Source organism: Propithecus coquereli, unplaced genomic scaffold, assembly GCF_000956105.1.
Source record: "Propithecus coquereli isolate 6110/MARCELLA unplaced genomic scaffold, Pcoq_1.0 Scaffold44, whole genome shotgun sequence".
Lineage (NCBI taxonomy): Eukaryota > Metazoa > Chordata > Mammalia > Primates > Indriidae > Propithecus > Propithecus coquereli.
Window position 1 is genome coordinate 12,112,921 of NW_012150174.1, and position 13,195 is coordinate 12,126,115.

The 13,195-nt window shown below is 48.6% G+C and overlaps 1 protein-coding gene across 3 annotated transcripts in view; it reads right to left on the reverse strand.

Annotated features, from left to right (window-relative positions):
• PPFIBP2 (PTPRF interacting protein, binding protein 2 (liprin beta 2)) overlaps nt 1–13,195 on the reverse strand; it is a 109,670-nt gene that overhangs the window by 79,773 nt on the left and 16,702 nt on the right. The window contains exon 1 of one of the 3 annotated variants that reach the window (XM_012654401.1): nt 2,818–2,909. The exons of the other annotated variants lie outside the window; for them this stretch is intronic. Within the exon in view, the coding sequence (XP_012509855.1) occupies nt 2,818–2,865 (48 nt within the window). The 5' untranslated portion in view covers nt 2,866–2,909. Of the gene's footprint in view, nt 1–2,817; nt 2,910–13,195 lie in introns of those variants that run through there. 3 annotated transcript variants of the gene reach the window in all.

The window sequence follows — 13,195 nt, forward strand, 5'->3', positions numbered from 1 at the left end:
TAACTATAACAGTACACACTATCCCATCCATCAAAGGCCCCAGAGCAACGTTTCTCTTCTGAGCAAGTGTTTCTCACCCAGCTCTGTGCCTCCCTGAACACAGGTGTCTCCCCTTCACCCTGAGGCCTTACCCTCTTGGACTGGTGCAAAGGACACCAGGTCACACCTCATCTTCTAGAATCCACCCCCTCCACCCCTTTGTATGGGAGAATGAAGGAGACAGTGTTTCCACCTTCAAAAACATGGGTTTAGAGAAACCTGCTCTCCAAAGCTACCTCAGCTTAGCATGTGAGAAGGGGTGGGTGAGCCGTGCAGATGAGAAGTGCCGGAGACCCGGGCTGGGGTCAGCAAAGGATTCTTGGGGTGGAGGTGGGGCAGTGGGAGGCTTGATGGAGTCACGTGAAGTGGACGGGAATAGAAGGAGCACATCTGAGGAAAAAGCTCTGAAAAGGGAGGGAGTATGCTCAGGAGCTCATCAGGTAGATATAAAAGACTAGGACTCATGATCAGGATCATAGGATGAAAGAGATTTTTTCCCAAGGAGATTAGAACACTCTGGCAGCACTGTTTAGGGTAAAGATTAGAGAAAATACTCTGATCACATTACCTATAACATGTCCAGCACTTGATGTTTTGCTTTTTTTTTTTTTTAATGTTCTTTAAAAAGTAGAAGAAAACTACCTGTTTAGCTATGAGTCATCCTGGGAGATTTCGAAGTTTCCTTGCTTAGAGCTTCCCTCGACAAACTTCTAACTATCCCCAGTGGCCAGAGTTCACACCCCTGGGTCTCAGGACAGAAAGGGCCTCCTTACATTGCATCGTGTGCAGAGTTAGTTCCTCCCCACACGGAGCTTCTCTTGCACAAGGTGCAGAGTTACAACATCAGACCCAGGGACTGGGACATGGCTCCAATAATTCCGAGCACATGTTGGCTGGAAGGATCTCTTAGTTAAGAGCCTCATTTTGGATGTGGAGAAATAAAGACTAAGTGATGGGAACTGCACTTCTTACCTGTTTCCCTGCAGCATCTCCCCACTGAGACTTTTTACCTAAGATGATTTAAACCTTCGCCTAAATGTCTGGTCATCTCAGTAGGTTTCTCTGGTGGCTGTGATGCCCCAGGGCCTGAGCACAGACAGGATTTCTGCTGGTTCCTAAACCAGTAATTTTCTACATATTTGGCAGAGGAGATGAGGAAAGAGGACTGGACTGGGAGATAGAGAACAGGGTTCACGACCAGGCTGCACCACAAATAGCTATGACACTAATAACCAGGAGGCTCTTAGCCTCTCTTGGGCTTTGCTAAATGAGGGGCTTGTACTGGCTGATCCCTCCAAGCCCTCCTGCCCTATAATTGTGTTCAGCTGCCTCACTTTTCCCAACACTGCATACCATAGACCACATCACAGCTAGAGTTATTTTCTTAAAATACAAATTGGACCCCCAGTATGTCCTGTGCCACTCCCCTGCTGCAAGTCCCCCAGCATACAGGCCACATCACCCACAACCCTCCTCCGCGGCCTTTGCTGTCCTGCGTGATCTGGCACCTGCCTACCCTGCCCACCACCACAGGGCTTGGCCGCACCGCTTTCTCCGTCTCGCCACTTCCCTAGACTCCCTCTTGCTTTCCAACCTTTGCACATACCACCCCTTTGCCTGGAATGTTATTTACCCTGTTTTTCACCTGACTCACTCCTACTGCACTTTCGGGTTTCAGTAAAGTGTAATTCCTCGCAGAGGGCTCCCTGACCCCTCCTCCTCAATCATAATAGCCGTCCCGTGCCTTCTGTTGTTCCTCCTCACTGCACTTAGCAGTTTGCAATCTGAGGTTTATTTCCGGGCACTGTTTAACCTCCATCTCAAGCATTAGGTGGAAGGTCCACAAGAGGCTGGTTCTATTTTGCTCACTGTACACTGTCCACCCTGCACCCAAAACTCAGCAAATAGTTGCTGAATGAGCGCTACAGAGGGCACACACAAAGGCCTGCCAGCCAGTGTTTGGGAGTTGAGGTCCTGGGACCTGCATGCTCCTTCCGAGCTGGACACTTCCTGGCCCTGCTGTACTTCTGCAGTTACAATGTCAAATCTCTTATCTGTCAGCTGCTCTTGTCCTTCCTGTCTCTAAGAAACACTCAGCATAAAATCCCTCAGTGTGAAAATCAATGCATACCTATCTTAGTCAATTTAAAAGCAGCCACAAAAGAGGAGACAGCCGGAGTTCTACGAGTATACGAGTACCACGCCACTCCAGCCCCCAACATTCATTCATCCCTTGCTCACACTCGTCCCCTACAGAAATGGCACGAACAACTTGCAACCCAAACACTCAGCCTCAGAGCATTCAAAGAACTCCGAGAGCCATCCTCAGGAAACGCAGAAGCTCATTTGGCTGGCAGCAGATGTACCCTTCACACCGGCTAACGTTAGAGCTGAGAATGAGTTAAAGAACTTCCGAATTCAGTGAGTTTATAAAGGCAGCAAGCTTCCTCTCTGTGTCCTCATACTGATGGACACATTTTTTTTGGTCACGGTGTTTGCAGCCCTCTGTTTAAGTGCCAGAGTTAAAATAACCAACTTTCCTCACTCCATTCTTGTCTTTCTGTACAGAGGCTCATTCACCAGAATGTCAGCAGAGAAACAAAGACAGCTGACTGTTTTCTCCCCTGGTGTCTATAATTAGATTCTCATGTAGAACTTGGCCACAACAGGGCTTTGCCGGACAATACCTCCCCCTAACACACTCCCCGGCAAACACCCCAAAGTGTCTCCCCTCCACTCATCTCCATGGAGACCCAGACAAAGCAGCCAGCCACTTACCCTCTTCAGCCACGAGAAATGCTTGTAAACATCAATGTCCCCATCCATGCTGGGCACCCATGTCAGCAGTTAGATTCCTCGGTCGAAAAAGCCCTTTTTCTGGCTGGAGACCAAGTTCTCTCCTCTTCCTTGCCTCTGCCCCCTCCCCCCTCGGGAACGCCAGGCTGTGTTCAAGTTTCCCCACTTCCCTGGCCTGCGTCCTCGTCCTTCAGCCTTTCCCTAGACAGTTTCAGATACACAAGGACTCAGACCAGACTGTGCCGCGCCAGGGTCCTCCCCCACCGCCCCCACAGACACGCAACCACACACACGCCGGGACTGGGGTGCAGAGCCCTGCGGAGCGCTCAAACCTAGCAGAAAGGTAGGTGGAAAAGAGACTTGGACGGGAGTTGTAAACACAACACACACGCGCACACACGGGAACGTTCTTCTCAGGGATAATACCAGAGCCTGCCAGAGGGAAACAGTCCTGAAGAAAATTCCTTGTCTGGCTTCCCCCTTCTGGTGTGGCTGGAACTCATTACCGAGAGCCCCGATTTCCTGTCTCTGCTTCACTCTGCATTTACCCAGGGCTCCCAGCTGCTCTCAGTTTATTTGGGACTGGGGAGAAGACTAAAAATAAGTGCTGCTCTTGGAGGAGCTTGCTGGTTCCCACACACAGCCTGACCCCCGCCCCAAGCCCACGCCTACCCCTTTTCCAGAGGAGCGACAGGCTGCGCCCTGAGGAAAGCTTGTTGTTTCCAAAAAAGAACAGATTCAGAACCAGCTCCAGTCTGAGTCCTGGGCCTTGCTATGTGCTGGGCTCCATGCAGGGTGTTTGCTGTCCTTGGCGCGGGTGGCGCTATCGGCCAGAGACCAACTGCTGCAGCCTCAGGGGAGTCTGGCCCTGGGCTGCCGTGAGTCCCCACCCCGGGCCCCTGGGGCCAGGTTCTGTACAGGCGGCCAGGGCAGGGTGCTGCCTCTGTCAGGTCCCAGGCCTGCCTCCCTGGCTGCCTGCCCCGGCTCTGGGCTCTGGACTACCTGCTCTACAAACCAAGGAGGTGGAAAGGGTGAGGCCCTTCGTGTGCATTTCCATGAAACTTAGGGAGCAGCCCTGGGTAGGCAGGAGCCTTGAAGAGCTGGCCAGACTGGGAGCTGTGTCCACTCTCCTACTGACAGGGAGGGTCACATGCTGGCTTTCCAGGGTGGCCCCTCCAGCACTCCCCAGATGCCACCCCCATCTCCTCCTCTTACTCCCCTTTTAAAAGCAGCTTTTCTCACTCACCCAGCCCCTAATGTGCGGCCTTTGGCTATGACTGATCATGAAAGTGACCTTTGATGTGGGTGCGGCAGGAGCTGTGGTTACATGCAAAGGCCCTGAGCTCTGCTGTGGTAAGGGACTTGCAGACGCCCATCTTTCAATGGCTGGGCCTTCCTGGTGCCCTCGGGGGTCCCCTTGGGGATTTCCTGGAACTCCCTGGGTGTCAGCGTGCCCCTCAGCAGGGCACAGCATCCACAGTCACCACAGCCAGAAGCAGGGCCCGAAACACAGGGCGGAAACAATGCCTGCAGCACCATCCAGCAGGCTGGCCCAGCCCATAGAGATCACGGAGGGGCAGGGAGGAGGGCTCTGGCCAGCAGCTGGCATGAGGGGAGGAGTAAATTCCTAGAGACACACCCATATAGAGGCCAGAAGGCAAAAGCAGAGCCCATGCTCTGAGCTCTAGCCCCTTCCTCCTCACCTCTGGCCCAGCTCCAGAGCACGGCCTGGGACCCACCCAGACTGCCACAGGATGTGGCAATGAAGAACATCTCTAAGGTTGCAGGGGTAGGTAGGTTGTTTTCTTCTCTGTCTAAAAGCCTGGGAAAGTCAAATGAAGAAATTCATTTAGTCAATACACATTTGCCCAGCATCTAAGGCAAATGAAACCGACTTCCTGCCCTGGGTAAATAAAGAATTACCACATGGTATGCAATAAAGGTGTATCTGGGCCTCAGGGGAGAAGAGGCCAGGGAGCTGATTTGGGGGCTGGCAGGGAGGGGCAGGCAGAGTCCCAGAGCCTGCAGAATGGGAGAAACCCCCACTCTCTCTTTGGAGGAGCTCATGCCCTTCTTTATGCTCTGGCACGAGAGGAGGAAAAAGGGGACGGGGTGGCCACCACGGCTGCTTCTCATCCTCCTTCCTGACTCCCAGTTGCCGTGAAGCATGGCCCAGACACCCCTCCTCCACCCCTGCTGAGCACCCACCCCCTCTGTTCCACCAGTTGCCCCGTCGTGCTGAACCGCGGCTGACTGTCCACACATCTGTCTTCTGCACCGGACCATAGGGAGTGTGTCTGATTTCTGGCTCACTTCTCCAACTTACATGTCTAGCACAATTCTTGGTACACAGCAGGAACTTAAACATTCTTTGGATGAAAAAATGAGGCTCACATGGTAAGACCAGCAAAAGACGACTAAAATTCTACTCGGAGAAAAGAGAGACTTAAAGGACTGTCTCCCTGGGTTAAAGAGGAAAAGACAGGGCCAACTTCATCTATTAGCTCAACTCACTTGTGATGAAGAGAGAGGGGTGTGTGGGGGTTGGGGAGAGGGCAGAGAGAAAGGGACAGGAGAAGAGGGAGGGAGGAATCTGGACAAGCTGCAGCTAAATTCTTGACATATTTTCATGGCATCTTCAAGTAGCAATTCTTACCTCAGCTTTTTAAAAAAAAAAAAAAAAAAAAACCACCAAAATACATCTTACTTATGCTGTAATCCAACTCAAAAATCCACAAATTAATACTCCAAAAAGATCTAGGAGCAAGGCATCTATGTGCGGCTGGCAGGAGGGAAAGGAGTGGGGATGTGTAAGATTCCAGGAGTTCGGAAGCTAAGGCGCCTCCCCTCACTCCTAGTCCCCCAGGGGCGGGCCCAGTGCCGGCTGCCTCACCAGCCTGGAAGCAAACCCATGGCTGCACCACACCAGGCTGCCCTGGCCAGACGGCCTCATAGTGGTCCACAGACGGGCTTCAAGGAGTCAGATAAGCCCCCCAAATATGTTCATAAAATATATACAAAGTGCTATTTGTATGCATAAATCTCTATTTCTCTAAAACAGTTTCCTCATGTGATCGAAATGGCCCATGACTCCCAAAAGCTTAGAAGCCTGGGTGTCATCTGGTCTAAGCAGTTGCTCCCAAAGGCTTAGGCTGCCCTTATTATTGGGGGTGGGAGCCGGGGCTTCCTGCTTCCATCACACTGTTCCTGTGAGGCAGAGTCTCAGGGACCCATCTCTGAAGACAGAAGGCCTCAGGAACCACAAATATACACAAATAAGGGGCGTTCTGGTGTAGAAACATGCCTAAGAGGCAAGAGTGGTCTGGTTTGGATGGGAGACCTCACTGTAGCTTGTCCCTGACCCCAACCTGGGGTATCTATAAGAGAACCCCGGGATTGTCACCTACCTGGCTGGAATTCCAGGTACTTGTGGGAATGGCTGAAGGGGGACAGAGAGTTCCCTGACTCCTGCTGCCTTCCAGGAGTCAGCAGCATCTTATCACTGGGCAGAACTGGACTGGCAGGAGTCTTGTGGGTCATGTGCTGTTTTGCTGACCTATCACCTACATCCTGGTCTCTGCTCAGCCCTGAGCCTTGGCCTCTGGGCCATGGGTGGCAGCTGCCAGGACACCACCTTGAAAGTCAGAAACAAGCCATGTCCTTCAACAGAGGTGTTGCACAGTGGACCTGCCACCAATGAGAAGGGCAGGGGGAGAAGGAAGACCCCAGGAGAAGAAGTTCCTGATCACAAAGCACCCTCTTGGCCACTGCAGCCCAAGTCCCCATAGCGCGCAAGCACAGAGAACCCACCACCAAAGTGGATCAGGACAAGGGTCAGCAGACTTTTCCTGTGAGGGTCCAAATGGTAAATATTTTAGGCTTGGTGGGCCATGCAGTCCCTGTCATACTCGACTCTGCTGTTAGTAATGTGAAAAGGGCCACAGCCAACACCTAAACCAATGCATGGCTGTGTTCCAGTAGAACTTCATTTATGGACACCAAAATTTGAATTTTATATCATTTCACATCATAAAATAGTCTTGTGATTTTTTTCCCTCAATCACTGAAAACTGTAACAAATCATTCTTAGCTGATGGGGCATAAGAGCTAGGCAGTGGGCCAGATGCAGGCCACAGCAGTGCCAACGAGCCCCCAGGTGATGCTCATATTCCTGGTCCCAGGACCACACTTGGAGTAGCAAGAGATTAGAAAACCATTTTCAGAAGTTCCTTGAAGCACAAGGGACTGAACAAGTTGGCCTCGGAACGTGAATTCCCCGGAGCGTGCCCATTAGACAGTGTCTGAAAGGACAGGGGCTCTCGGGGGTGTGGTCTGGCAGGTCTTCGCAGGCGGAGGGTAAGTGGGCGTCTACATGCTCAGACCTCAAGTTATGCTAACCTGGCAACATCACCCACCATGTCCCCTGGGCCTCAAGCAGGAAATTTAGTGGGGAAGGATTTATTTGCTCTTTCACTAGTGTTTGCACATTCTTGGTCATTTATAAACATTGGTTCTTAGGGGCTGAAATAGTCTCTTTAGGTCAGGTCTGAAAGGAACCAGATCACTAGAATTTAGTAGGGTAAATTTACTTTTCAGGGGGGGAAAAAATCAAACTATAGGAAAACTAAAACTGCTAAATTTGCAGGTCTGAAAGCCTCCAATCTGGGTTGCAGTGCCAGGAAGAGGGCATTCAAAATCCACCAAAGGACAGGAAGCTTCTTGGGGGCAGGGCCTGGCAGACCCTGTAGGTCAGGAAATGCCTCCTGAGATGGAGAGGGCCATCCCACCAGCACCCCAGCGAGAGGCACTGTGGTCAAGGAGTTTGGAGAGGTTTTCTCACCATCCACAATGGAAGGTCAAGTCTGTGTGCCCAAGTGGGTTAGAGCCCTCCCTGTCTCTTCTACCCAACCCCAAGGAGTAGAGCCCTCCCCTGCCTGCCCTTTGTCCACTGGTTTCCAAGGAAAATGGGAGAGAGCTCTTTGCCAGCTGACCCAGGTGCACTGTCTAGCAGCTTCACTAATGAGAAGTGCTCACATCATCTTTCTAATCTAAAAAAGAAAAAAAAAAAAGCTATTTTCTCATAGAAAGCCCACAGTGTACCTTATTCCTTGGGACTTAGACTTCCCAGAATTTGTCCCCGACTCCCACCTAGTGGCTTCTTCCAGCACTGCAGAGGGACAAAGACCCACTGCCAGTGCCACCCCTATCCCCGCCCAGGACAAGAGTCCCTTGGGAGCTGAGCCCAGGCAAGAAAGCCCTGACACCTACTCGCTTCTCAGCACCCAAGTTCACACCTATTGCAGGGGAAGGCAACAAACGCGCGCTGTAAACCGGCTCACACAGGCTCTGCTTTTTTTGTTTTGTTTTTTTTTCATAAGCCAATTTTCCCTTTTCTCTTTTCAGATCCAGAAGAAAAGGTTTTCCTACAAAACTCCTATTTGTAACTTTTCAGAATTAAAATGTTCAACATGCATATATCCAAGACCTTTTGTTCCCTGTCCTGGGTGGAGAAGGGAGATATATTATAGAAATGAATCACATGGCAAGAGAAACTCAAATTCGCATTTTATAATTCATAAAACAGCTTTTCTCCCCACTTTTTTCGCAACTCCTCTGGCTTTTCAATATGGTAAACAGATTTGCCACTTGGCCAGAAGGAAAGATTGCAAGTGGAATCTGGCAGGAACGCATGGGCTTTGTTTGAGGAGCTGGGAGCTGAAGAAGCCACCATCTGTGACAAGGTACTTTGGAGCTGATGAGGGGGGTGGCTGTGCCCCCTGCCTGGGTCTGGGTTCTCTTTGTTTCTCAAAAGACTAGTTAAAAAGGTAACTGAGGGCACCTGAACTGACTGGTGGGCTCTCAGAGGTGAGCACACACCCTGGATGGGGCCTCGCTCCCCAGCTCGCCTGGGCCCAGCAGAGGCTGCCTGTTCAGGAAGACGACTCCTCTGGCTGTTCAATAGGTCAACAGGTTTGCCTCTTCACTGCTCTTGGGGTGGTGGCCTCAGTTGAGCTCTGATATAGGGGCAGCCGCACATAGAGATGTTCGTATCCTGTCTCCACTTTGGAAACCAAGAGGCCTAAACTGAGAGAGGCAAAGGCTGGTGCTTACAAAGAGGCCACTCAATATAGCTTTTAGGACAAACTGCAGGATTGCATGCTTGGCCAGATGTGCAGACGCTGTCAAACTCAGCTGTCATTTCCAGTTGGGAAACTGAGTCCCGACAAAGAAGAGGTTTATCCAAAGCTACATACAAGTGAGTGGCAGCTCCAGGGTAGAGCCCTGGCATTCTAACTCCATCCTCCCTCCCATACTGCCCCACCCTGGTTCAGTTTGCCTCCACCTGCCCACGTACACTGACCAGGACACCTGCAACCTTGCAAAGGAAAGTCTGGGCTCCTGCTGGGTGGCCACGCCTATTCCATGTACCCCCATTCCAAAGACACGTCCAAGCTGGCCACATGGCTCACCCTGTAATCCTAGCACTCTGGGCCCCAAGGCAGGAGGATTTCTTGAGCTCAGGAGTTTGAGACCAGCCTGAGCAAGATCAAGACCCTGTGTCTACTAAAAATAGAAAAACTAGCCGGGTGTAGTGGTGCACACCTATAGTCCCAGGTATTCCGGAGGCTGAGGAAGGAGGATCACTTGAGCCCAGGAGTTTGAGGTTGCAGTGAGCTATGATGATGCCACTGTACTCTACCTGGGACAGTGGAGCAAGATTCTGTCTCCAAAAAAAGGCACGCCCAGAGTACATGGGCTAGGCTGGGAATTCAGGTGCAGATATTGCCTCTAGACAAAGGGAATCTGGACCCTTTGTTCCTTGTCTCACTGAGTCCCCAGGGGGTATCCCCAGCTCAGAAAGCCTCATGCATGCCCTTTGGGCCCTGGAGTCCACTTCTCCTTGTACATACTGCCAAGGGGCAGGACACCGGTTCAGGACCCAGAGCCCCAGAAACTCACTCACAACCCAGCACCACTGATACGAAGCAGGTCTGCGCCACTAGGTCTTTAGGATGAGTCTGGCTGGTTTATCCCCATCTCTGGGCAGAGAATCCTGGCCAACAGCCCTCCTACTGCTCCTGACCATGCTGGTCCAGCTGTGTCTCAGCCCTGCCAGGACCCAGCAGAGGGGGGACTAGCCCCACTCTAAAGAAACCCAGCTGCCTTCTGCGATGCTCTAGCACCAGGAGCTCCCTCGCCATTTAAGACATGAGGGAGGGCCCAGGACTACTCTGCTACTTGTCCTATTCTAACATCAACCACTCCTCTATATCCTCCACTGCCTCTTCTGCAGCCCACTTTTCTTGTGGACTACAGATGCTACAGTGCCGGGGGATCCATAGTCCCTGACGAACAGCACCTGCACAGGTCTGCATTTCCTCCCGCAGTCAGTCCTTCCCCTCTGGCCACAGCTGACTGGTCCTTGGGTGGACACCTGATCCAAGGGCAGCTAATGCATAGCAGTGCTTAAATTAAAAGTCTTCAATTCCTATTTCTTTTACACTTAACATTTCTTCATGGGCCTGGAGGACTTAGCTCAAAAATTACAAGCTAGCCAATCAGAACCTTTCCTTTAGGAATTCGAGTTAAAAAAAACAAACAAACAGGGAGAAAATACGGAAAAAAAATTGTCAGTCGGTGAGAAGAATAAACTCAAACCTCGTGGATGTTTGTGGCAGTCATTCTGAACTGCCATCCTGAGGATCAGGATCCTTCTTCCCTACCCCCCACCAACTTCATCACCTTCCCTTTCTGACAGAGGCCACCTCCTACTGTGGCGAATGGAAGCGACAATACTTGCTTTCCCAGCCTCGACTGCAGCTAGGGTATGTACATGTGAACAAATCCTTTCCATTGAGACAAAATGGAAAGTCTGCTAGAGGATTTCAGACAAAGATTTTCTCACCTGATTAAAAAATAAAGACATGCTAAAACTGTTCCCTAACTCTGGACACAGTTGTACAATTGTGTCTGTATGTGGACACTGCCTAGAGCTCCAGTCGCCATCTTGCAACCATTAGGGGAGGTGCCTGAGGAAAACCCAACCCCTTGAGGATGGTAGGACAGAAAGAAGACAAGAGCCAGAGCCCTTGAGGTCACCCAGAGCCACTGATTTATCCCTGGGACCGCCCGTCCTCTGGACATCTTGTTAGTGGTATATAAACCTCCTTACTGTTTACACCACTTTCCTGGAGAAAGTATTCCAACTGATAGAGATGTCATGAGGCAGAACTGGACCATGTCAGGCCAGTGTTATGACAAAGCAGTAACTCTGAGGTATATGCCAAAGCCAGTGTGCCTGCAGAGGAGAATGGAACAAACCTGCAAGGGATGTGCAGACATCATGAGGGAGAAAGCACTGGTCCGTCCTGCCTAACCCTTCGAACTGCCTCACTAGTTCCAATTCTAATCTTAATCCACATGTGATTTCTTAAAAATAATTCAAGTGAGTCTCTATGGTTTAAAGCAATGTTTCTTAAACTTTAATGTGCATATGAGTCACCTAGAGATGGTTCAGTAGTTGTGAGGTGGGGGCCCATATTCTGCATTTTTCACAAGCTACCAGGGGATACCAAAGCTGCTGGGCCATCAACTAAAAGTTGAGTAGCAAGTTCTAACTAAAAGTACCAATCTAAAACACTTGGGGAGTTTGTTCACTGTTCTGAATTCTATTTCCATACAGATTAAGACCTAGTGTGGAATGTGTGTATAGAAAGACTGTAAAACGACCTTGGGTCTGCAAGACCTAAAATGCAGATAAGCTCTCTCTGTCCAGAATCAAAACCTTAACATCCAGCCCTCATATCTTGGAATGTTTATATGAACTTCTGACCCCCTAAAAGTACACTATTCATAGGTTGCTGATGGCCATAATTACTCTAAAAGATTTATGAACGCAATAACTTTTAGGGAAATCTTCCTTCCAAAGGCAGGCATTCCCCAAACCATTGTAAATAACCCTCAAACAGATCTGCAAATCTGAGTGCAAGCTGTTTTCTGCAATACATTTTACTAAAACCAACAACCATGTCAACTGCCTTTGGATCAAAAATATTTTTAATAAATTTCCAAAAACTATCTTAAAAGTTAAATCCGTTTTTTATACCACACACTAAAAAATATCATTGGTGAATTAGAGTTAACTATAAGATAAAAATCAAACCATACACCTACTGGAGGAGGACACAGGTGAATAGTTACTCGATCTGAGACTGGGAAAAGCCTTTCTAGAGTCAAAAGGAAAACAAGAAACCAAAACAGGAAAGACTGACAGAGTTAATTACAATCTTTTAAAATCTATGCCTTGAAAAGCACCATAATCATTAAATAACAAAGTGAGGAAAACAGATGCTACAAATAAAGCAAAGGCTAATGAAAGGTCAAATAGATAAGAAAAGCACTAAAATCCTAATAGAAAGAAGAGCGTAGAATATGAATAGACTGGGGTGGGATTACACCCACTCAAGGGGCTTAAGGTGATCACTGGGGTGTGTGGGGAAAAAAAATATTAGAACCATTTTTTTTTATCTATTCTTTAAAAATCTTCTATTTGGGGGGTATTTTTAATAACTTAAATATATAAGAAAAATATTGCACATGTGAATATGTATATATGGGGGATGAATTTTTTTCTAGATAAGGTATGAAATCAAAAGTTTAGAGACCATACAGAAGAATAAATAATAGACTAATAAAAAAATGTTAGCCTTTCTACTAAAGAAAGAAATGCAAAATGCAAAAATGACAGGAAAATATTCTCTCCTAAGAAATTAGTGAAGCTATTTTTTAATCTTAAGTGATTACTGTTGATCAGGATGCAGTATGATAGACTCACCTCAAACCCTGCCTCCCTATAAATCGGTAAAATCTTTCTGAAAAGTGATTTGGAAAAATGTATCAAAAGGCTTACAGACATTAATATCTTTGGATTGGAGCTGTCGGATTTAGTAAACTGCATGGATATACTTATTAAAAATTATTCGTTGCTTATCTGAAATCAAATTTAACTGGGAATCCTATATTTTATCTGGTAACCCTATGTGAACTCAGTAATTCTACTTTTAGGACACATCTAGAGATAAAGACAAATATTTCTGGACAAAGATATTCACTGCAGCAATGCCATATATTAGAGAAAGATTAAAAATAATCCAAGTGTCAAAAATTAGAGAAATGGTCTCATAAATTGAGGGACAACCATATAAGATGACTAAGGAACATCCATAGGCATCATAAACTGTACAGGGAGGAATAAAAACCAGCTATTTTCTGTCCTACAGGCAGATTGTGCTTTTGTTTGGGAAGACACTTCAGTGAATCTCGTGGTTATGGGGTGGTAAGATCCTGAGCAGAGCTGACA